Genomic DNA, 25,263 nt, shown 5'->3' on the forward strand with positions numbered 1-25,263 from the left:
AAGCCTTTCTTTGGAAACAGTTATATTCAGCGATCTGAACCACTCCTCCTCCTCCATCTGCTCCGAAAGGATGAACAAACAAGCCATTGCTGAAAGAAGGAAGGAAGGAAGGAAGGAAGCAAACCCGTTCAGCCATCTCCGAGGAAAACTGTGCCAGACCAAGAGAGCTCTTTTCCCCTACCCCGCACACACACACACACACACACACACACCCCTCCCAAAAAAAAAAAAAAAAAAAAATTTAAAAAATTATAATTTCAACAGATCCCAAACCAAAATATTCTGCCTGCATGGGGCTCCCCCTCGCTCCTCGCACGAGGAGCCGAGCGCTGGTCACACGCGGCAACAGGTTCTGCTGCTCCAGCTCCCTCCCACACGCTGCAAAATGGGACGAGTCAAAGTGCTGGCTTGACTCATCAGCCACATGATCCAAGGCTGGAGCTAAAAAGGGGGAACTGGTTTACTCACTGTCTTGGGTACAATCTGTTTCTTGGGCTGCCCGATCTTGAACGGGATCCTGGAAAAGAGAGAGGAGAAGGGAACGTGTGAGCAGCGCTGGTGCTGGGCACGGGGCTGGGGGCGGCTTTGGGGGGCAGCAGGGGGTGTCCCAGGCTGGCAGCCCCTCATTCCAGGGCTGTGCACCCCCCAGAGAGGGAAAGGCTGGGAGGGACTGTGGGGAGCCTTCTCAGCATTCCAGAGGGGCAGCTCTCTGATCTCTGCTCTGTGACAGTGACAGGACCCAGGGAACGGCTGGAGCTGCACCAAGGCAGAGCCAGCTTGGATTTTAGGGAAAGATTCTTCCCCCAAAGGCTGGAATAAGCACTGGGACAGCTCTCCAGGGAATGGGCACAGCCCCGAGGCTGCCAGAGCTCCAGGAGCATTTGGACAACACTCTCAGGGATGCCCAGGGTGGGATTTTGGGGTGTCTGTGCAGGGCTGGATGGTCCTTGTGGGTCACTTTGATTGTCCCAGAGCCAGTGCCGCCCCTGAGGTCAGCCCCACACAACCTCCCTGCACCCCAAAGCAAGGCAAGGATGCTCCACAAGCAGCTGAAGAACTCACTCTGTTTCAAACCAAATCTGCTGGGGAGGATAAAATAATACTAAACAAAAAAATCCCAAACAAAGCCTGTAAATATTTAGAAAGAGGATATTAAAAAAAGTAACAAGCCGGTGTCTGGAGCTGAGAGCTGCTTCAAAGGATTCCTCTGCTCCAACAGCTGGAGGAGAGGCTCACCTGCCAGCACAGCCTTCATTCTTAAAATCCCTAATTCCCAGGAAAATCTGGGTTACCTGAATGAGAAGAGTACTCTAAATAAATTACACAACATATGTAAGGGTGGCTGGGTCAGCTGGGAGCAACCACGCAGGCAGCCTGAAAATAATTGGATTTCTTTCACCTATCAGTATAATGAAAATCCAGGAATTCAACTGCTGTTGTCAATGGATTTAATTAAGTTAAAGAGGTGCTGCTTGGTTAAAGCATCACAGCCAAAATCTCCCAATGTTTTCTGGGTTGTGATGCTTTAAATAAATAGAAAAAATTGAGGTCATAATGACATTAAAGTGTTTTTTGCCAAAGATGTTTCACCTACAGCTCAGCTTCATCCTGTTCCATTCCAATGGAATCTTCCACTTCCAATTTCCCATCCCAAATCTGCACCAGGAGCTTCTGGGAAAGTGTCTGAGTCCCCTCCTGAGAATTTGGACTGGACCAGCCCAAACTCTTATGCTGCTACACAAAATTTGAGATAAAACCATGGATTTTGGGACCATAAAACCAGACCTCCCAGTCTGGCTTTTCCCACTGCTGGTTTTCCTTTTGCTTCCCACCAGCTCCACGTCCAAGCCCCCAGTACTGCTCCATCCAACAACTTGACCCCCAGGAAATATTTTTATCAGTGTAACCTGCTGCAAAATCCAACTGTGTGCAACAGGAGAAGGAATTTGCAGTGGAAGAAGGGGCAGGATGAAGCAAAAAAAACCTGATTATCCAAACTCCAAACCTTGCTCTTCCCACTTTTCCCGTTGTTTTCAAACCAAGGCTGTAATTACCCACCGGGAATAATCCAGGGCTGCACCCCCTGTGACCCTCCCTGAGCAGCTCTGGAGCCAACCTGAGTCACCAGGTTTAAATTTAAATTTTTTTCAGGAGAACTTCCTGTTTATGGTTCTCCACCAGGACCGGTGTAATTTTGGGTTTAACCCTTTCCAGCTCCTGTGGCAGTGTGAATCACCCTTCTTTTATAAACAAACACCACTCTGCTGTATAATTTCCCTGTCAATAACTGGGGGTGTGGTGCCTTACAGGAAGAAAACAAAAATATATGGATTTTTTTCCTTTGTGTTTTCCTCTGTGGGTCAAATATAAACCAAAATGAGGCACATCCCGCCTGCCATCCACAGCCAGGTGCTGTCACTTGATGTTTTTGGAAGTGATGGCACCAGCTTGGTGGTGAAAGGATAAAAAAAAAAGAAGATTTTACTCAGGGGAGTGTTATCCCACTTCAAACCAGTTTGCCACTCTCTGGCAGGGCAGGGACAAGCAAGGAGCTGGAGCCAGGTTGGTTCCTAGTGGGAAAGGACAATTAAAAAGGTGATTAAAGAATTACTTGTGCACAACATGCTCCTCTGGGGGGCACAGAGAACATCCCAAAGTGGTGTTGTCCACTGGAAAAATGGTTCAGTCCAGGGAATTTGGTACCAAGAGGGATGTGGGGTAGGAAAAGCCATTGGTTGGGGATCAGAACTGGGAAGGGAAGGCAGCGGGAGCACAGGGGGTGCTGCTCCATCCCATTCCCCATCCTCATCCCACTGAGGAACCCCAAAAATCCCTTTTCTTCTCCCAGAAACAGAGGGAAGTCAGTGGAGCTCTGCAAATCCCCAGTGCAGCAGTAAATATCTCTATCAGCATCGTGATGCCACTTGGTAATTATGTCTGTCTCAGTAAAACCTCTAAAAAAATAACCCTGTGCAAGTCAGGTCTGTTCCTCAATTATTGGAGGTTTTTGTTCTATTTTACAATTTTACATAATTTTCCTGGTTTTTAAATCACTGCCTTTTAATATGATTCTCTGGGAGGGTGGGGGGGGGAAGATGGATGAGCAGGAAAGAAAGAGGGAAGAAAAAAAAAAAGATGAAAGGTATGGATTTTATTGGAGCTTTTAAACCAAATGGATTCACCCCACGCCTCAAAACTGCTGCTGGCACCGAAGTTTTGTCCCTCTGGGAGTTGTGTCCCTGCCTGCAAAATTGTGGGGGGGACAAAGTGCAGCTGAGACAGCAACATCACAACCATTTGCTTCAAAATTAAGAGGTTAGGAAATGCATGATGGGGATAATACAAATAAACTGTGGGGAGGTGGATCCATATCCATCACTGCCACGAATTCCACGGATCTCCCTGGTACCTTCAAAGCTGAGCCTGGCTCTATAAACACCAAAGAAAAACCAGAATCGGTGCTTGTTCTTTTTTTTTTTTTTTTTCTTTTTTTTTCCTGATGTCTCGTTTCTGCTGAGCGAGAGAAAGCTGGGGTTGTGTTTGGGGTGTGAAATCCCTTGAAATCCCGTTCCTGAAGAGCCGAGCGCGCTGAGTCACAGCCGGAGCGTTCCCAGCCCGCGGGGCCGGGGGAGCACCCCGGCCCCTCACAGCCCCCTCCCTGCGAGGGCACCTGGAGTTTGGGAAAGCAGCAGGGTTCAGGGGGGAGGGAGGAGGGTGAAACACTGCAGGGAGAGGGTGGGAAGAGCTTAAAGTAAGGAAAAAAAGTGTGGGTGGAGAGAATCCTGCGAGCTCTACTCGGGGATGCTCAGGAACCCCAGGGAGGGGAAGGTGGGAGAAGCTGTGGCTGATTTTCTCTGAAGTTTCCCCAGAAATCTCATCTATTTACTTGGCTTTTCCATGTGCAAACGCAGGGCCACACACACCAAAGCAGTTAATTCTCCTCTGGATGCACAGGAGAGTTGGAAACAAACCTCCCAGGCAGGGGGGGGATACAGCTCCATGAGGTCTGAGGGGAGCTGCAGCTTAAAACACGGAGCTCCCACTCTCCAGCATTCCTGGAAGGCAGGAATTGCCAGCAGGAATCACTCAATCCTTGCTAAATTAGGGAGGAATGGTCCTTTCCTAGGGTGGACATCAAACCTTGGCATCACCCCTGGCTGTGGGGAGCTGGGATGGAGCTCAGAGCCTGCCCAGGGGATAAATTCCCTGTGGGATGTGATTCTTTTTCCCAGCTCATTCCAGCTCAACACGGCTTTGCCACCCCTAATCAGGCCCCAGAAGACCCTTGGCAGATAAGCAAGGGATAAACACCAAATATTTTCACCCACAGTTGATAAAATGCTCTCCCTGGGGATGCTGAGCTGCCAGGCAGGGACTGGGAAGGGAGGGAAGGATGGACAGATGGATGGACAGGCAGGGATGGGGACAGCAGAGGCTGGGGCAGTTTGGATGTTAATGAATTTGGGAAAAGTGACACTGAGCCTCTGAATTCAATATTCCTGCCCCAGGTGGGCACGAGTGGCATTTGCAGGGGACCCACAGGTCCCACTTTGGTATGAACTGGTGGCCAAAACTGGTTTGTACTGGTACCACTGCCAGACCACCGACTAAATCCCTGTTTTGTGGGAAGTGCCCGCTTCCCGTGCAAAGTTTCAGGGATTTTTTTCCCTTTCTCTCTCTCTCTCATTGAAACCCCAAGCGCCAGCATAGCCTGGACGCCCGCCAGAGCTTCTCACTCTTTGAATTTCCACCAAAAATCTCAATTCCTTCACCGGAAAGAAACCTCTCAGTGCCTGCAGGCAGGAGGATGACACCCAGCCTCCCGCGCTGCCAGGGTGACCCTGACCCTCCAAGCCTGGTCTTCCCAAGGATTTTGGCACGTGGGATGATGAGGGATCCTACAAAGCCATCCCTTTACACCTGATGCTCTGTGCAGACAAAAATCATGCCAAAGCTATCACAGAAATTGGGTCCCTTCCCTGAGCCTTTCCCTTTGGAAGCTGCTGGGTTGGGAATGGATTCAGCTGCATCCAGAGAAGCTGCCTGGTCAGAAAAGCTGCCTGGCCATGGGATCAGCTGCTATCCCAGAAAGATCAAAGTGTTCCTGCAAACACTTCCAACAGGAAGGTCGGGAGCACTCCAGGAAGGATGTGAACCTTCACTTTCCCACTCTGCTACGGAGTGAACTTGGTTGAGCTTCTCCTCCCTGTCTGCTTGGGTGAAGCTTCCCTGAGGGATGGAGGTGTTAAGGAAGGACTTTTCCATTTTCCATGATAGAAAGTTCAAAGGAAGCTGAGAGACCTTTCCTGAGCAGCATTCCCGAGTCTCATGCCAGCCTGCACAAGGAGAGGGAATACCGCACACCAAAATCCTGGAAACCTGGATTGGGCTCCCTAAAACCAGCCAAATTCCCGGCCAGGAGGGGATGGCAGCCGTGCCCAGGTGAGGCAGGCAGGAGGGCAGGCTCAGGTTAGGCGTGAATCTCCCGGATGCCTCCTCGCTATGCTCCAGGCGTGTCCATGGAAACCGCAGGCACCGTCCCACCCCGCTCCCCCCTCCCGGGAACTCATGGCAACCGCTCCAAACACAGCGCCGAGGCAAAAAAAAAAAATTAAAAAAAAAAAAAAAAAAAAAAAAAGAAGAGAAAAAAAAAAAGGGAAAAAAAAATTTATTCCAACGGATCACAAACAGCTTCTGTCGAGGGAGACTCTGCGCCAAATCCCCGTTTGGGTGCTCTCCTCGAGGAGATGAGAGGGGAGGTCACAGGGTGGGGAGAGAGAGGAGAGATGTGGGGATGGGATCCCTTGGCATGGACCAGGTGAGCGCTCCCACCTGGATTTTGGATTTCAGCCCCATCCTTGGGAACTTGGAGGCTTTAAGGCACGCAGGGATGTCAGGGTGAGCCGCTGCAGCGGGGGAGAAGGGAAAGAGAGGTGTAAAAAGAGGCAAAAAAAGAGGTGTAAACATCGATTTTCTGGATTTTAGGTCAGGCCAGGGAAAACAAGGCACCTTCCTGAAGTTTGGCAGTGGAGGGATGAGCTCCTGGGAACGGGTCCCTCTGCATCCTGCACAGAGCCAGGCGCGGTGTCAGTGTTAAGCAAATCAAAAATAATGTCAGAATCCTCTCTCCCACCCATTCCAAGAGGAGCATGAAAAAAATAATGATATTTTACTCACCCATCAAAAGAAAATTACTCACGCCAGGCGCGTGGGCGAGCAGAATTTTGCAGGGCTGTTTTAGGCCCTGACTATGCTACAAAAATATCCATTTTAAGCACGGTTGTGAAACACGGTTGTGGCTCAACCAGAGCACTGAGTTGGAGCTACCTGGACAAAACAGGTGGAAAAATGAACAATTCAGGAATAACCACTCCAAGGCCTGTGATGGTGGCAGGGGAGGTGGCAGGTGGCTCTTCCCAGCTGCTCCACCCCGGGAAATGCCCGGCTGGCGCTCCAGTTTCACCACGATAAAAACTTTGGGATGTGCAAAGCACCTTGCACAGGTAACAGGGAGGTGTTTGGGAGCCTCACTCACTGCTCTGGTATCCACTTGCTTCATCCCAGGTCATTTTATCCCCTGCTCGTCTCCTGATCCCAGTATCACTGAAACCTGCAGGGAAGGGGGAGCGGTGCCATCGGCCAAAAAACATCAATACTGATTCAGAGGGAGGAAAACAGAGCCTGGGGCTGGGTTTGGATTGCACCTGCCCAGCATGGACACAGCTCCAAAACACGGAAAATACTGGGAATAACCATCTGCAAATCCATAGCAGGGAAAACACCAGGAATAACCAACAACTGAGCAAATCCATAACATGGAAAACACTGGGAATAACCTGTGCAAATTCATAATGTGGAAAACATTGGGAATACCCAACAACCTGTGCAAATCCTTAACACAGAAAACACCAGGAATAACCAACAACCTGAGCAAATCCATAGCGTGGAAAACATTGGGAATAACCAACAAACTGAGCAAATCCATAACAGGGAAAACACTGGGAATAACCTGTGCAAATTCATAATGTGGAAAACATTGGGAATACCCAACAACCTGTGCAAATCCTTAACACAGAAAACACCAGGAATAACCAAGAACCTGTGCAAATCCATAGCGTGGAAAACATTGGGAATAACCAACAGCCTCTGCAAATCCATAAAACAGAAAACACCAGGAATAACCAAGAACCTGAGCAAATCCATATCATAGAAAACATTGGGAATACCCAACAACCTGAGCAAATCCATAACAGAGAAAACACTGGGAATAACCAACAACCTGTGCAAATCCATAAAACAAAAAACATTGGGAATAACCAACAACCTGTGCAAATCCATAACAGGGAAAACACCAGGAATAACCAACAACCTGTGCAAATCTATAACATGGAAAACATTGGGAATAAGCAACAGCCTCTGCAAATCCATAACACAGAAAACACCAGGAATAATCAACAACTTGTGCAAATCTGTAACAGGAAAACACCAGGAATAACCAAAAACCTGTGCAAATCCATAAAACAAAAAACATTGGGAATAACCAACAACCTGAGCAAATCCATAACAGAGAAAACACTGGGAATAACCAACAACCTGTGCAAATCCATAAAACAAAAAACATTGGGAATAACCAACAACCTGTGCAAATCCATAAAACAAAAAACATTGGGAATAACCAACAACCTGTGCAAATCTATAACATGGAAAACATTGGGAATAAGCAACAGCCTCTGCAAATCCATGACAGAGAAAACACTGGGAATAACCAACAACCTGTGCAAATCTGTAACAGGAAAACACCAGGAATAACCAACAACCTGAGCAAATCCATAAAACAACAAACATTGGGAATAACCAACAACCTGTGCAAATCCATAACATGGAAAACACTGGGAATAACCAACAACCTGTGCAAATCCATAACATGGAAAACACTGGGAATAACCAACAACCTGTGCAAATCCATAGAACAGAAAACATTGGGAATAACCAACAACCTGTGCAAATCCATGACAGGGAAAACACTGGGAATAACCAACAACCCGTGCAAATCCATAACAGGGAAAACACTGGGAATAATCAACAACCCCACTTTTGAGGCTGTGCAAACCCATCTAGCCTCTCATCCTCTGAGAGAGACAAAAAGATCCCCTTTTCCTGTGGGAATTCACCTGGGGGGAGAGTGGGAAACTGGAGCAGGGGATGTTTGGGAGTCTGGTTATGAGGTTTGGTTTGATGCAGTCTCAGGAACCTTAAGAAACACTTCATAAATCAAAAATGGGGCACTCAGGGCAGTAAAATCCAGCACTCCACTCCCTTTATTCTTTGAAGGAGGGATGGCCAAGGGAATCACTGGATTGCACATGAGGAAGAGGGGGATGAGGATGCCCCAATCCAAAGCCTAAAGGAAGCCATGGAGTTCAGCTGAGATTGCAAAAACATCCCAGCTGTCCATGCAAGGCTAGAAAGGCAGAGCTGCCTCACTGCCTGGGTGCAGGAATTGGGAATTTGGGGGGGTTAATCCAGGCTCTGTCAGCAGCAGGAGCCCTCTGGAACAGCTTTCCTGTGTCGGTACAAGGGTCATCACTGGGCTCTTGGGAGTGATCCCTGTGTTCCTGGGAGCATTCCCTGTGTTCCTGGGAATGATCCCTGTGTTCCTGGGAGCATTCCCTGTGTTCCAGGGAATGATCCCTGTGTTCCTGGGAGCATTCCCTGTGTTCCTGGGAGCATTCCCTGTGTTCCTGGGAATGATCCCTGTGTTCCTGGGAGCATTCCCTGTGTTCCTGGGAATGATCCCTGTGTTCCTGGGAGCATTCCCTGTGTTCCTGGGAGCATTCCCTGTGTTCCTGGGAATGATCCCTGTGTTCCTGGGAGCATTCTCTGTGTTCCAGGGAGCATTCCCCATGTTTCAGGGAGCATTCCCTGTTTGCAGGGAGCATTCCCTGTGCTCCTGAGAGTATTCCGTGTTCCTGAGAGCATTCCCTGGGTTCCAGGGAAAATTCTCTGTGTTCCAGGAGTGATCCCCACGTTCCAGGAGTGATCCCCATGTTCCAAGGAGCATTCCCTGTGTTCCAGGAGTGATCCCCATGTTCCTGGTAGAATTCCCTGTGTTCCAGGGAGCATTCCCTGTGTTCCTGAGAGCATTCCCTGGGTTCCAGGGAAAATTCTCTGTGTTCCAGGAGTGATGCCCATGTTCCAGGAGTGATGCCCATGTTCCAAGGAGCATTCCCTGTGTCCCAGGAGCGATCCCCATGTTCCTGGTAGAATTCCCTGTGTTCCAGGGAGCATTCTCTGTGTTCCAGGGAGCATTCCCAGCCCTCATTCAGCACAGAGAATTCACAAGGACCGAGGGATGGCCCAGGATTAACTTTACACCACTCAACAGAGCACCAACCTGCCAACAGTCCTCAAATCTGTGGGAATTTCCCTTACAAAAAAATTAAGGATATGAGTGCCCAGGAGCCCAAATGGTGGCAGTTTGTGCCACCTCCAGCTCTGCAAGACAAAGCTGAGGACAACGCTCCATCCTCTTCCTCAGCTGCAGCATCTAAACCCTGGAAAAAAAGGGATCAACCCAGGACTGACGGTGCCCAACGCCAGAGAGACGCACATGGAAGCTGAGCAAAGTCCCTTCTTCCCTAAGGGAAATGAATTTGTAGAGCATTTTTAAAGCTCGATAGAAAGTTCACAGAGTGAATGCATGCATAATCCAACACATCCCACAGCAGCTAGGGCTGGAACAAAGCTCTCCCTCCCCGGAGCAATGCCAGGGCCGGAACTGTGACATTTCAGCAGCGGGGCACGACCCCACGTGTGTCAGCGCTGCCACGGACGTCACGCCGGGCCCTGCACCCGTGAATGGCCCGATTGATGCCGGGAGGGAGCCCCGGGAAGGAGCAACCGGGAGGGAGCAGCCGGAATGAGGACACACACACAGAGCAGGACTGAGGGCACATGGTCATGGCTGGACTGAGGGCACACACACACACAGGGTGGGACTGAGGGCACACACACACCCCCAAGGCTGGACTGAGGGCACACACACACACTCAGAGCTGGACTGAGGGCACACACACACACCCAAGACTGGACTGAGGGCACACACACACACACAGGGCTGGACTGAGGGCACACACACACACACAGGGCTGCACTGAGGGCACACACACACAGAGCTGGACTGAGGGCACACACACACACCCAAGACTGGACTGAGGGCACACACACACACAGGGTGGGACTGAGGGCACACACACACCCCCAAGGCTGGACTGAGGGCACACACACACACACAGAGCTGGACTGAGGGCACACACACACACAGAGCTGGACTGAGGGCACACACACACTCAGAGCTGGACTGAGGGCACACACACACACACAGGGCTGGACTGAGGGCACACACACACACACAGAGCTGGACTGAGGGCACACACACACACAGGGCTGGACTGAGGGCACACACCCAAGGCTGGACTGAGGACACACACACCCCCAAGGCTGGACTGGGGGCACACACACACAGGGCTGGACTGAGGGCACACACACACACACACATCCAAGGCTGCACTGAGGGCACACACACACACAGGGCTGGACTGAGGGCACACACACACACAGGGCTGGACTGAGAGCACACACACACCCAAAGCTGGACTGAGGGCACACACACACTCAGAGCTGGACTGAGGGCACACACACACCCAAGGCTGCACTGAGGGCACACACACACACAGGGCTGGACTGAGGGCACACACACACACAGGGCTGGACTGAGGGCACACATCCAAGGCTGGACTGAGGGCACACACACACCCAAGGCTACACTGAGGGCACACACACAGGGCCAGGTTGAGGGCACACACACACCCCCAAGGCTGGATTGAGGGCACACACCCAAGGCTGGACTGGGGGCACACACTCAGGGCTGGACTGAGGGCACACACACACACAAGGCTGGACTGAGGGCACACACACACTCAGGGCTGGACTGAGGGCACACACACACTCAGGGCTGGACTGAGGGCACACATCCAAGGCTGCACTGAGGGCACACACACACCCAAGGCTGCACTGAGGGCACACACACACACAGGGCTGGACTGAGGGCACACACACACAGGGCTGGACTGAGGGCACACACTCAGGGCTGCACTGAGGACACACACACACAGGGCTGGACTGAGGGCACACACGCACCCAAGGCTGGACTGAGGGCACACACACATCCAAGGCTGGACTGGGGGCACACACACAAGGCTGGACTGAGGGCACACACACACACAAGGCTGGACTGAGGGCACACATCCAAGGCTGGACTGGGGGCACACACTCAGGGCTGCACTGAGGGCACACACACACACAGGGCTGGACTGAGGGCACACACACACCCAAGGCTGCACTGAGGGCACACACACACACCCAAGGCTGGACTGAGGGCACACACACACACCCAAGGCTGGACTGAGGGCACACACCCAAGGCTGCACTGAGGGCACACACCCAAGGCTGCACTGAGGGCACACACACACACCCAAGGCTGGACTGAGGGCACACACCCAAGGCTGCACTGAGGGCACACACACACACAAGGCTGGACTGAGGGCACACACCCAAGGCTGCACTGAGGGCGATTGTGCGGCCACGCTGGAGCCCCGCGGGCTCCGAGCCCCTCGTGCGTCAGCCGCGCTCCCGAGGGTGACGTGGCCAGAGAAGAAAGAGACTCAGAATTCCCCCGGAGTTCCCCCCGCTCGCCAGGCAACTCTTGGAGTTCTGGATGCTGAGAATTTCAGACTTTCTGTACACACAGACTGTGACTCCTAGGAGAGTGCTGCATTTGACCTGAGGCTGCGAGAAGGCTTTTGTAGTCTTTCATTAACAAGGCACAAAATGGTTAACTATCTGGAATATAACTATCTGGAATATAACTATATATAACTATTTGGGATATAACTATATAACTATCTGGAATATAACTATATATAACTATTTGGGATATATCTATATAACTATCTGGAATATAACTATCTGGAATATAACTATATATAACTATTTGGGATATAACTATATTGGAATATAACTATATAACTATTTGGGATATAACTATATAACTATCTGGAATATAACTATATTGGAATATAACTATATAACTATCTGGAATATAACTATATTGGAATATAACTATATATAACTATTTGGGATATAACTATATTGGAATATAACTACATAACTATCTGGGATATAACTATATAACTATCTGGAATATAACTATTTGGAATATAACTATATAACTATTTGGGATATAACTATATTCCAAACCTCCACTTGCCAGGCAACTGTTGGGAGTGCTGGATGCTGAGAATTTCAGATTTTCTGTACAGACAGACTCTGACTCCCAGGAGAGCACTGCGTTTGACCTGAGGCTGTGGAAAGGGCTTCCAAAAATGACTGATAGCACTGGGATTACAGGTGTGGAGTTAGAAGTGTGTGATATCACAGGGTGGAAAACTGAACAGCTTGGGGTTTTAGAATATAGGAATAAATATGAAGCAAGATGGAGGTTTTAGGGTGGAGACAGGTTGTTCTTCTTTACCTTCTTCTTCATGGGTTTGGGTGGTATTTTGTAACTGAACAGAAAAGTCCAAAGTGTGGACTTCAAGTGATGAGTTATTGGGTTAAAAGTGAAAATAATTTAGGTGTAATTTCTTAGTTGGATAGTTTAGGATTACAAGACCTTGTACCAAGAGATAGTTAACCATTCTGTGCCTTGTTAATGAAAGACTACAAAACTCACTGCTGTGAGACTGTAACTGATAAGAAATAATAAACATCTGAGTCTAAATTATCATCTCAAGTAACTTCAATCCCAACCTCAACAGAGGTAGAAAAAGGAAGCTGAAAACTGGGAGACAACAACCTTGGATTCCTCCCCAGAAAGAGGTGAAAACACCCAAACTCCCAGAGAAAGGGGTCCCAGAAAAAGCCACGTGTGTTGTGGTGACAAGGGACAGTCCCTGGGGATGGATGGACACTGGGAACCCAAATTATTCCTCATCCAACACGTGAAGGGATGATTTATTCCTCACATTTTGGCTCTGAAGCTCCTCCTGGACCAGAGGGTCCCTTCCAGAGTCCCTTCCCTCAGATTCCCTGGGAAAAGTTGGCTCCAAAACCTCGTTAGTCAACACTGTCCATAATTGTTGCTGTTCTGAGATGAGTCCAAAGCCATTCCAGTGGATAAATGTGTATTTTTAGCCCAAATGCCCAGTTTTAATCAGTACCTGTGTGTGCCTCATTACATACTCGCAGTACATTTCCAAACCACAACTTCCACAGCTTCCAACCCAAAAAATTTTCCATTGTCACCGTGGAACTCAACCTGCCAGGCAAGGAAAAGCCCTTTCAGCTCTTGATCCATCCCATCCTTTGCCTCCCACAACAGCACTCGATCTCCAGAACTGCCCAGGATGAGAAATCACACACAGCAGTCCAGATTAATTTCTAATATTATTGATTTCTAATACAATTCAATTAAATAAGCACCAGTGTGTCCAAACTCAGCCCTCATCAGTTTGATTCAAACACATGGGAATTCTTCTTTCCTCTTTTTTTTAAAGGAAAAAGCTTTGCTTTCATGGAGTTGAAGGTGTTTTTTCAGCATTTCAGAGGCAATGGGGACAGTGGGGGACCCTCCATGTACCTGCAGCAGCTCCTGGGCAGGGGCAGGGAGGAGGGGGAACAGTGGCAAGGGGTCAGGGGGTGATGTGGGGGGCACAGGTGAGGGGTGTGAGGGGTGCACACCTGTGGGGGTGACTACAGGGACAGCAGGGACAAGCCTGGCCAGGACTGGGGACCCCACCAGGACAAACCTGGCCAGGACTGGGACAAACTTGGCCAGGACTGGGGCAAACCTGGCCAGGACTGGGGACCCCAGCAGGACCAGCAGCAGGATAAACCTGGCCAGGACTGGGGCAAACCTGGCCAAGACTGGGGTAAATCTAGTCAGCACTGGGGACCCCAGCAGGACCAGCAGCAGGATAAACCTGGCCAGGACTGGGACAAACTTGGTCAGCACTGGGGACCCCACCAAGGCCAGCACTGGGACAAACCTGGCCAGGACAGGGACAAAGTTGGCCAGGACTGGGGCAAACCTGGTCAGCACTAGGGACTCCACCAGGGCCAGCACCGGGACAAACCTGGCCAGAACTGGGGATCCCACCAGGGCCAGCACCAGGACAAACCTGGCCAGGACTGGGACAAACCTGGCCAGCACTGGGGACCCCACCAGGCCCAGCAGTGGGGCCAAGCCCGGCCAGCACCGGGACCCACTCCGGGGCCGGCACCCGGCCAAGCCCGGTCAGCACTATGAACACACCGGCTCCGCTCCAGGGCCTCCACCGGGGCTCCCACCGGGCCAAGGCCGCTCAGCACCGGGGCCGCTCCGGGCCTGTCCCCTGCTCCTCCTCACGCGCAGCGCCCAAGGTGAGGAGCCGGGACCGGGCGGACCCGTGCCAGCAGTTCCGATTCCTCCGCCCTGCCCCGGTCCCGGTTCCGGTTCCTCCGCCCTGTCCCAGTCCCAGTCCCGGTCCCGGCGTTCCCGTTTCCCCGCCCTGCACGGCTCCAGGTCCCGGTTCCTCCGCCCTGACCCAGTCCCGGTCCCGGCGTTCCCGTTTCCCCACCCTGCACGGCTCCAGGTCCCGGTTCCTCCGCCCTGACCCAGTCCCGGTCCCTGCGTTCCCGTTCCCCCGCCCTGCCCCGCTCCCGGTTCCAGTTCCTCCGCCCTGACCCAGTCCCGGTGCCGGCGCTCCCGTTCCCCCGCCCTGCCCCGCTCCGGGTTCCGGTTCCTCCGCCCTGTCCCAGTCCCAGTCCCGGTCCCGGCGTTCCCGTTCTTCCGCCCTGCCCTGCTGGTCCCGGTTCCTCCTCCCTGACCCGCTCCCGGTGCCCCGGGGTCCCCCCGCACTCACCAGCTCATGTTCCCCCTCCGCCCCGCGCCGCTCCCGGAAGTACCGCCGCTTTTGGCCCCGCCCCTTCCGGCAGCGCTCAGGCCCGGGGCCGCGCGCCGCGGTGACGCCACGCGGCGGGGGCGTGACGTCACGTGGCGGGGGGAGCGTGACGTCACGGGGAAGGCGCGCGGGGAAAAAAACCTCGAAATTCGCCCGGTTTCGGTGAAAAGGGCTGGAAATGGGGCGGGAGTGGGTGGAGATAAAGCGCTGGGATCTGTGGAGTGTCCCCAGGGTGGGCCAGGAGAAGGAACTGCCTGGATCCGCCCTGGGACGGGTGAGAAGGAATTGCCTGGATCACCTCTGGGTGGGCAAGGAGAAGGAATTTCATGGATCATCCCTGAGGTGGGCAAGAAGGAATAGCCTGGATCAACCCTGGGGTGGGCAAGGAGAAGGAATTTAATGGATCAGCCCCAGGATGGGCAAGGAGAAGGAATTGCCTGGATTATCCCTGGGATGGGCAAGAAGGAATTGCCTGGATCAACCCCAGGGTGGGCAAGGAGAAGGAATTTAATGGATCAGCCCCAGGATGGGCAAGAAGGAATTTCGTGGATCACGCAAGGGGTGGGCAAGAAGGAATTGCCCGGATCAGTCCTGGGATAGGCAAGAAAGAATTGCCTGGCTCAACTCCAGGATGGGCAAGGGCACAGGGAGGGAATGCCCAGGAGCACCCTAGAAGTGGGTGAGGGCAGGAGCATGGAATGCCCAGGAACAGCCTGGAGTGGGCAGTGGCACAGGGAGGGGAGGCCCAGGAGCATTCCTGGGGTGGGCGAGGGTCAGGAACTGCCTGGCAGCATCCTGAGCTGGATAAGGGCATGGAGAGGGTGCCCAGGGTTATTCCCTGGGGTGGGTGAGGGCACAGGGAAGGGATTCCCGGGATGAGTGTGGGCAGGGGGTGCCCAGGGACACCCCGTGGTGCGTGAGGGCAGGGGGAGGAGCAGGACTCCCCTAGTCAGGGAAATCCAAGGGATGTGCATCACCTTTGGAAAAGCAGGAGCTCTCAATTTTGGGCAGAAACACCCCAAACCCAACTTGATGAGGCTGGACAGGGGTGGGATGGACAGCAAAGTCCTTTTGGTGGCCAAAAACCCACCGTGCCCTCAACACTGACCCATCAGCCAGCTCCATCCGTGAGCCCAGGATCCAGCAGAGCCCCCCAAGGTCGGGGTGCCCCTGGACCCCCAGGGTGCCATCCCGGGGGTGGGAACAGCCCTGGTGGCACCGGGCTGGTGACAGCAGCCACATGCCAGCTCACGGGGCGGCGGCCCCGGGCCGGGCGCCAGGGGTGGCTTTATCAATTAGCAGGTGGAGGTAAACAGCACGGTAATTACAGGCAGGGAGGATGATGCTAAACTGGGAAGGTGTTACCGACACCGCTGAGGACAGGGATTAGCCCAAAAGGAGCAGGGGAGGCAGATCCGGGGGGGCCACCAGTGCCAGGGTGGCAACCGCCACCAGTGTCCCAATTTGTGCTAGGGTGGGTGGAGAGGGGACGCTGGGAAGGGGCATGAGGGGAAGGGATGGGTTTTGGGGTGCTGGTGGGTGTCAGAGCAAACCCCGAGGGGAGGCAGCCATGAGGGTCCCCACATCCCCATCCAGGTGATGAGGAGGATGAGGAAGAGGAAGAGGAAGGCTGGGGCCAGGAAGGTTTTGCTGCCAGCTGGGCCAGGTTGTTGCTCCTGGGCCTGTCCCCACTGTGGTGCCCTTCACTGTCACTGGGGATGGGACAAAACAGAGCTGGGACGAGCCTGGGTCTGTCATCCTGATGGCCACAGGACTTGGGGAGCACCTTCTGTGGAGGCTCTGCTGTTTGTCCCCCTGTCCCAGGAGGATGAGTCTGGCCCCTTCCTCCAGAGGGGATGGGGATGGATCCACACGGTCCCACGGGGTGAGAGATGAGGTCAGATGATCCAGAACCATCCAGGCCTTCTGTGGGTGATGTCTCCTGCCAGGCAGTGGCAGAAGCTGAGCCAGAGGTGAGAAGATCAGGGAAGGATCCCACCAACATCTGTACTCCAGCTGCAAACCAGGAGCTTCTGGCTGTGGGTCCTCATCACTCCCGACCTCAGGGAAGGGGTCCCAGCTCTTGGTGCTCCTCCTGAGCAGGAGATCCCATCCCGTGGAGAGCTCTTGGATCCAACCACATCCTGCAAAGCCCCGAAGACCCTCAGCAGGGAGGAGCGAGGTGTTGGTGGCCTCCTCAGGACCCCGCCGCTCCCGTTGAGGAGGCAAAGGCAGCAAGTTGTGTGGAGCTGGTACGTGACTGGAAGCCCTTCCCTCCTCCCCAGAACACAGATAGCCCAGAACGGGGATGGAAAGTGCCGTGTTTCCGTAGCAACCAACATTTTTCGTGCAAGGTGCTGCACGCACTCCCCGCGCTTTGCCACCCAAGGGTGCTCCTCACCTTCCTGCTCCGTGCCAGGGGGGTCCTGCCCAGTGGGATGCCCAGACCTGGCTGCCAGAGAGGGTCCCCAGGGCCTGCTGGGCTCCTTCCCTCCTCCTTGCCCACAGAAGGAGCCCAAAGCGTTGGTGGAACATTGGGTGGCTCCTCACTGGGGCAGTTCCCAGGATCTCCAGCGTTTTCCAGCATGAGCCACCAGTGGAGATGAGCACCTCCAGCAGCACCAGCACCAGCACAGCACCCTCAGGTGATGCTGGGGCCGTGGTGGCTCTCCCTGTGTGTGGCAGCTCTGGTTCCTGCCCACTTGAGCCACACATGGGGACACCACGGGGATACCAATGGCTTCCAAACCATCCCGCAGGCCCTGCTGGCTGCAGGACCTCCAGAGCACACAGGGAAGGACAATCCCAGCTCATCCCAATCCAGCCTCACGTGGCCACCAAACACTCCAAGAATTAACACAGAGACCTGGTGCAGCACCAAAGCCAAGTCCTCAACACCACGAGATGCCATCCCTGTCTGGGCCAGCTGTGCCCCGAGTCACCATCAGAGCCTGGATTTTCCCCAAAATTAAAGCCTTTCCAAGCCACAGAGCTCAACAAACCCCCTGGAATGGTCAGAGCAGCAGCTTTTCCAGGCCTGGCTGCAGATCCAAATCAAAAAGCAGAAAATCTGACAACATTGCCAACACTTTCATACCCTGGGAACACCAGGAAAGACCACGGTGCCACTGCCAGCCACCAGCACTGCCAGCAAGGCCTTGGGAAGGGGACACTTGTGGGACACTCAACCGGTCACGCAGAGCTGGACCCGCGCGCACCAAGGGACCCCCAGACCCCGGTCTGGGATCCTCCAGCACAATCCCAACTCCGAAATTCCGGCTCCATCCCAAACCTGGGGAAGGATCCAACCATGACACGCCACCACTCCAAACATGCAAGCGCCTCCAAACTCCTTCTCCCACTCGTTCCTCGTGCCCGTGCGAGCGCCAGCGCTGAAACCCAGCGATTTATTTTTATCCCGAGCAATCCAGGCTGGGAAAAAAATCCCCTGCAGGCGCTGTCCCCGGGGCGATTTGGCGGGCGAAGGGCGCGGGGGCATTACCGGCTGAAGCGGCGCGATCCTCTTTGGATCCTCTTTGGTGGCCCAAAGTTATCCCGGCAGCCGCGGAAGCCGCCGGCAAAATGGTGACGGGGTCAGGGCGGCGGCGGCACGAGCAGGGAAAAACAGGATGGGGGGTCAAGGGCAAAGCAAGGACACAGCGGAGTTTTGGGGAGAGGGTGGGTGCCCCCATGCTGATTGGGTTCCCACATGCTGGTTGGGTGTCCCCATGCCAGGTGGGTTCCCCCCATCCCGGTCTGGTGGCCCCATCCCGGTTGGGTTCCCCCATCCTGATCGGGTTCCCCCCATCCCAGTTGGGTTCCCCCATCCTGGTTGGGTTCCCCCATCCCGGTTGGGTGCTCCCCATGCCAGTCAGGTGACCCCATCCAAGTGGGATGTCCCCCATCCTGGTTAGGTGCCCCCATCCTGGTGAGGTTCCCCATCCCAGTGGGGTGCTCCCATCCTGGTGGGGTTCCCCCCGTCCCCATGGGGTTCCCCCATCCCGGTTGGGTTCCCCCATCCCGGTTGGGTTCCCCCGCCCTGGTTGGGTTCCCCCATCCTGGTCGGGTTCCCCCCATCCAGGTTGGGTTCCCCCCATCCCGGTTGGGTGCTCCCCATGCCAGTCAGGTGCCCCCATCCCAGTGGGATGTCCCCCATCCTGGTCGGGTTTCCCCATCCTGGTCGGGTTCCCCCATCCCGGTCGGGTGCCCCCATCGCCGTGGGGTTCCACCATCCTGGAGGGGTGCCCCCCATCCCGGTTGGGTTCCCCCATCCCAGTTAGGTGCCCCCATCCTGGCGGGGTTCCCCCATCCCGGTCTGGTGCCCCCCATCCCGGGAAAGACGGGACGCGAGGATGGAGCCGGTCGCCGTCGGGGTCACCCAGCGGGGTCTCGCTGTGCCGTCCTGCGGATAGAACTGAAGCAGAGGGAGGGGGACTGAGAAAAAAAAGTGGGTTACTTTTTTAAAAAAATCATATAAAAAATAATATTTAAGGAAATACAGCACTAGGAAAAAAAATTCTGTACAGACAGGTTTCAAAGTCGCCCGTAAAGAGAAACGCACCCACTTCCCTGCACATTTCAACCCTTTTTACACTCCCCTTACACATTAAAACCTTGGTTTTTTTACTTTCCAAACCAATATAGATCAATTTAAGCAAATAAAGATATTTACTACAGATTTTGATTGTCAGCAAACACAATATATTTACTGCATTAGCATTTGCTCACAGTGCAAATGGTACAACAATACATCAGTTCAATATTTCTGATTTTTTCCCTTAAAAATGCTGTATGCATTAACTATCATATTTGCATTACAACATGACAAATGAGCAAATGAAATGTGTGTGAAAATTATCACCTTTTCACAATATCAAGCATAATTTTTTTTTTAACCTTAGTATAAGGTACTATAAATCCAAGAAATAAAAACATCCACAAAATATATTACATCTGGTATGATTTTTTTTTCTCTAAGTACTCAACTTTATACAAAAGTCTCTCAAAAAATATCATTCCCTTAGGTTTGTGTGGTTAAACCTGATTGTGGTTTGTTTTTTTTTTTTTTGTTCCTTTCAGTTCACATAAATTAGACTGCATTCTTCCTCTTCTCTTTATTTTTTGTACGTTTTTAATGTGTTTTTTTGTGGTTTTTTTTTCACATGCAGACATCAAACCTGGATAGCACGACCTTTTGGCAACAAAGATTTTTTTTTGTTTTTAAGTCATTATTATTTTTGCTTAGTTTAGCTTAAATGTCTGAGCACAGTTTTATTAAAACAAAAGAAGAAAAAAATCAGAGCAGTCATGCAATGACATGCACATACCAGAAGGAGAAAGAAAAAAAAATAATAATAAAATAGAGGACTAATTGATTTTTCTCCTCCATAGTTGGGTGGTTGTTTTAAAGTGACCAAATAAAATAAAATAAAAATATCTCACATTATAAAAAGTATTCAGCAAAATACTGGGGTGCTTTTTTTTTTTTCCCTGTATTTCTGTAAAGAATTTCCCTTCTGCTGAAAACAAAGAAAAAAAAATAAAAAGGAAAAGAAAACAAAAATAAGAAAACAAACCCAAAAGCTGCTGCCGGGACATCGCTCCCCGCCGCCCCCCGGAGTTGGGGGGACCCGCAGAGCCGCCCCCCGCCCCCCCAGCCTGGCTCGGGGGGCTGAGCCCTCTTACCTCCAACACGGGGAGCCGGTGCTTGGGGACACGGGGGGGACACGGGGCCGGGGGGAGCAACGGGGGCTCCAGGCCCAGCGAGGAGAGGAGCCAGATCAGCTCCGTCCATCCATCCATCCATCCATCCATCCATCCATCCATCCATCCATCCATCCATCCATCCATCCATCCATCCATCCATCCATCCATCCATCCATCCATCCATCCCCTCACGGATCCTGGAGCGCCCAGCCCCGGGGGAGCCGGGCAGGACGGGACCGGGGGGGGCCGATCCTGGAGCCGCCAGCCCCGGCAGGGCGGGGGGGTCGGACCGAGCCCCGGGATCCAGGTCAGCCGGGATCATTCCCGGGTGGGCCGCCCGGGCAGCCCGGAGCCGGGCCGGCGGGTGCGGGCGGGATGGAGCCGGGAGGTGCCGGGTGAGGGCCGTGGGGTGCGGGAGAGGCGGGATGGGGCAATCCAGCCGGGATCCGGGCGGTGCGAGTAATCCAGGTGCGGGAGCAGGGAGCCGGGAGAGCCGGGCAAGGAGGGTGCGGACGGCCCGGCCCGGGCGGTGCGGGTGCGGGCAGCCGGGATCCGGGAGGTGCGGGAGCAGGCGGCCGGGATCCAGGCAGTGCGGGGGCCCGGCCCCGGGCGGTGCAGGTGGAAGCAGCCGGGATGTGGAAGGTGCAGGAGCAGGCAGCCGGGATCCAGGTGCTGCGAGCAATCCCAGCGCGGGCAGCGCGAGTCCGGGCAATCCGGGTGCGGGCAGTGCGGGTCCCATCGATCCAAGTGCAGGCAGGATCCAGGTGCGGGCAGCCTGGACCCGGTCAATCCGGGTGCGGGCAGAGCGGACCCGTCGCAGCACAACCCCGGTATCCTGAACACCGTGGGGTTCCCCCCGGAGCGGTGCCGAGGGCAAGGGGAGGAGAAGGGGTGCCACCGCGCCGCCCCCCACAATCCCTCAAGCGCACGTGGTGACGGCGGGGGCGAGGGCGACGGGGGGCGAGGTGGTGGCGGTGGCGGCGGGGGGCGCGGCGGGGGGCTGCACACCCGAGCCCTTCTCGGCCTTCTTCTCCTTCTGCTTGAGGTGGATCTTGGCGTGCCGCTTGCGCTCGTCGGAGCGGGCGAACTTGCGGCCGCAGAACTCGCAGGCGAAGGGCTTCTCGCCGGTGTGGGTGCGGATGTGGGTGGTGAGGTGGTCGCTGCGGCTGAAGCTCCGCATGCAGATGCGGCACTGGAAGGGCTTGTGGCCCGTGTGGATGCGGAGGTGACGGGTGAGCTCGTCGGAGCGGGAGAAGCGGCGGTCGCAGCCCTCGGCCGGGCAGGCGTGGGGCCGCTCGTGCAGCGGCGTCTTGCTGGGCCGGTTGGGATACTTGCGGGGTCGGATGGGCTTGAGCGTGAGGGGCGGCTGCGGCAGCCCCCCGAAACCCGGGTGGATCTGCTTGTCCTTGAAGGCCTTGATGGTCTCCAGCGGGGTTATGGGGGGCGGGTTGACGCGGATGGGGTCCAAGCTCTGGAAGGGTTTGTGCTCCGTGATGGTGCCCATGTCATTGGGGTGGTGGTAGAGGTTATAGTCTGGGATCATGGGGAAGAGGTTGCTGTCCAAGGCGGGCTTGGCCGCCTGGTAATCCTGGGGGGAGTAGGTGAGGCCAGGGTTGCTCTGGGGGTCGTGGAACGAGACGGGCTCTGGGTAGAGGTCACTGCAGGAGGAGTAGGGCGGCAGCGCGGGGTACATCTGGTCCACCTCGCCCTGCGGCGGCCCCATGCTGCCCGCCGAGCTCTGCGTGCTGGTGAGCGCGCCCGAGGACGGCGGCACCCCCAGGATGCCGGCGCTCATCAGGCTGATGATGTTGTCCTGGCACCAGTTGGAGGGCGAGTCAAAAGCGAATTTCCCCAGGTAGGTGACAGTCTTGTTGCCCGGGGCGGGTTGAAAAGTGCCCGAGTAGGAGGACAATTCCTGACCGGCCTTTTCGTTCGCTAAGCCAATGTCCATAACATTATCTGCAAAGTGCGAGAGAAGCGGGGCAGGGTAAGCCGGGAGGGCCCGGGGATGCACCGGGGGATGCTCCGGGGGATGCTCCGGGGAGCGGGGATGCGCCAGTTCCCCCACGCCTCACTCCCCCCCTTCCCCTCGCGGCTTCCACCCCGCATATGCGGCGCTGCCTGCCGGGGGTCCCGACGATGCGGGGCCGCCCGCGCCGCCCCCGCGAGGAGCTGCCCGGGGTGGGTGGGTGGGTGGGTTGGTGGGTGGGGGGGACACCCCACCGCCGCGCCGCCGGAGGAAGGAGGTACCTGCGGCTACAGGTAGGCTTCCTCCCCGTCCAGCCCCGGCAGCGCTGGGCACTCCGCGGAGCCGGGGCTGCGGCCGCCGACGCCGTTACCAACTCGCCGCCTTCCCTGCGCCGAGCCCCGGCGAGGAGAAACACGGGGATGGGGATGGGGAGGGGGGGTTTAGCCCGGCGGGGCTCCGCGTGGGAGCGGGGACACGCGGGGAGCACCCGCCCCCGCCGCCCTCGGCGCTCACCTGTGCCCCCCCCCCAGATCCTCCCTCTCTCCTGTCCCCCCCCTCCCTCCCCGTTTCCCCCAGCCCCGCGCTCCGGGAAAGTCGGCGCCGCGTCCCGGGGAGCCCACGCTGCCGCCGCCGCCGCTGCGGGGTGTGGGGGGGCGGCTGCCACGGCCACGCGCGTCCGCGGCGCCTCCGCACCCGCGCGGATCCCGGCGCGGGCGGGCGGCCCCTGCGCGACACGGGGGTGCCCGGCCTTCCCCTCGTCCCCTCGGCCCTCCGGCTTTTCCACCCGGGCTCTCCTCCCCACGGAGCCCGGCCGCCGTCCCCGTACCTGCGGCGGCGGCTCGGCGGCGGCAGCGCTCGGCGGAGCCCTGCAGCGATCGCGCGGAGACACGGCGAGGAAAGGGGTGGGTGGGTGCGGGGGGGGGACGCTCCCCAGCCCCAGCTCTTCCCTTCCCTCCGAGGCTCCATGACACCCTACCCACAGCATCCTCCTCCTCGCCCCACCGGCTCCCCCCCTGCTCCTGCCTTTTCCCCATTTTCCTTCCCTCCCGCTTTACCTGCAGCCATCTGGTTGTAGTGAGCCACCGAGTCGCTGGTGCTGGAGAAGATATTCAAAGAGTTGGGGATCTCCTCTGGGTACAGATTGTCAGGCAATTGGTTCATCAAAGTGTTCATGGTCCCCGGCAGCTTCTCCAGTAGTTTGCCTGTCATAGCACTGGAGGAAAAGGCTGGTTCAACGTGGCTCCGAGCTCGGCTCCCGAGGAAACAACATCCGAGTGGCAAATCCGTGCGAGGGAAATCATGCAAGAAGAAAAGTTGGGGCGGGGGCGGCGGGGGGGAGGAGGAGGAGGCGGGGGGGGGGCTGGGGGTGGCCGCGGAGGAGGGGGCGCGGGGGGGGCGCGGTCCTCCGTGGGTCCCTTGGTGGTGTTTCCTCGAGGGGGAGGGGGCGATCTGGCTGGCAGATGTGGTTGTAGAAGCTGGGGGGGTGGTGGTGGGGGGGGGGGGAGGATTTAACCCCTCCTCTCTCTCTCTCTCTCTCTCTCTCTCGCCGGCTCCCGGCCCCGGCCCCGCTTCCCCCGCGCTCGGCCCCGCTCCGCTCGCCGGTTCCTTCTCTGCCGCCCGACTGCTCCGCCGGGGACTCCGCGGGGCCTTTATGCGGGAGCGCTCCGTGACGTAGCTGCCCATATATGGACAGACAAAGCCGAGCCGAGGCCGAGACGTCACAATGGAAGCTCCGCACAATGGAACGTTGGGGAGAGCAGGAAGCGGGGCCGGCGAGCGCGGGGACGGGGGACAGGGGACCGGCCCGGGGGAACCGGGCACCCTGCACCGGGCAAGGGGAACCGGGCACCGGATACCGGGCTGGGGGGACCGGCAACCGGGCTTCCTGCAGCTGGCAAAGGGGACGGGGCACCGGCCGCCGGGCAAAGGGGATCGGGCACCAGGCGTGCTGCTTCGGGGAGAGGGTACCCGGGACTGGGCACCCTGCACCGGGCAGTGGGGACCGGGACCTGGGCATCCCGCACCGGATGAGGGGTACCGGGCTTCCTGCACACGCACCGGGCATCCTGCACGGGGTACCAGGCTGCCCGCACCGGGCAGAGGGCAGCAGGAACCCTGTGCAGGGCACCGGGCACCGAGCATCCTGCACTTGTCACCGAGTCCAGGGGACCGGCCGTGCATCAGGCATCCTGCACCGGGCACTCTGCACCGGGCCCTGGGCACAGGGCACCCTGCACGGGGCACCGGGCACGGGGCACCGGGCCGGGAGTCTCCCCCTCTGCGCTGCATCCCCCGCGCCCGCCGAGCGGTGCCGTTCCCGGCGCAGGGCGGGCGGCGGCTCCAGCCCTTCCAGCCCGGATCATCCCCCGGGAGCAGCGGGGGCGCGGGGACAGCGCCCGCCCCCGCCCAGCCTGACCCTGCGGCCGCCCCCGGGGCTGCTCACAGCCAGGCTCGTACCGGGAGGGTTTTTTCCTCCACTGGAGGCCAGGACCGGCCAGAAACCCCATCCCGCAGCCCGGGCTGGCACAGGAACGGGATGGGAGCTGTGCAGGGAAAGCCACAGCGCCAGGCAGTGGAGTTTGGTGG

The 25,263-nt window shown here is 55.9% G+C and overlaps 2 protein-coding genes across 3 annotated transcripts in view; both read right to left on the reverse strand.

Moving 5' to 3' along the window:
• BIN3 (bridging integrator 3) overlaps positions 1-16,082 on the reverse strand; it is a 48,147-nt gene extending 32,065 nt beyond the window's left edge. Inside the window, exons 1-2 of one of the 2 annotated variants that reach the window (XM_066567390.1) lie at positions 14,964-16,082; positions 469-517 (exon numbers count right to left, since the gene is read on the reverse strand). In XM_066567390.1, coding sequence (XP_066423487.1) covers positions 469-517; positions 14,964-15,337 — 423 coding nt within the window. In that variant the 5' untranslated portion in view covers positions 15,338-16,082. Of the gene's footprint in view, positions 1-468; positions 523-5,844; positions 6,579-14,963 lie in introns of those variants that run through there. The other variant, XM_066567391.1, reaches the window with a different exon arrangement.
• Positions 16,083-19,680: 3,598 nt separating this feature from the next.
• EGR3 (early growth response 3) lies at positions 19,681-23,996 on the reverse strand. Its single transcript, XM_066567291.1, has 2 exons — positions 23,733-23,996; positions 19,681-22,667 (listed from the first exon to the last, which is right to left on the reverse strand). The coding sequence occupies exons 1-2, from the start codon at positions 23,884-23,886 to the stop codon at positions 21,628-21,630; spliced, it is 1,194 nt and encodes a 397-aa protein (XP_066423388.1). The 5' UTR covers positions 23,887-23,996; the 3' UTR covers positions 19,681-21,627.
• Positions 23,997-25,263: the final 1,267 nt, after the last annotated feature.

Source organism: Molothrus aeneus, chromosome 29 (genome assembly GCF_037042795.1).
Source record: "Molothrus aeneus isolate 106 chromosome 29, BPBGC_Maene_1.0, whole genome shotgun sequence".
In the NCBI taxonomy this organism is placed as follows: Eukaryota; Metazoa; Chordata; class Aves; order Passeriformes; family Icteridae; genus Molothrus; species Molothrus aeneus.

What these genes read in the sequence shown, in the direction of transcription:
- EGR3 (XM_066567291.1), bottom strand. Translation starts at nt 23,886, where the DNA reads ATGACAGGCAAACTACTGGAGAAGCTGCCGGGGACCATGAACACTTTG. An exon ending in CTACAACCAGATGGCTGCAG is followed by an intron (nt 22,668 to 23,732) that starts GTAAAGCGGGAG and finishes CGCACTTTGCAG; the next exon opens with ATAATGTTATGGACATTGGC.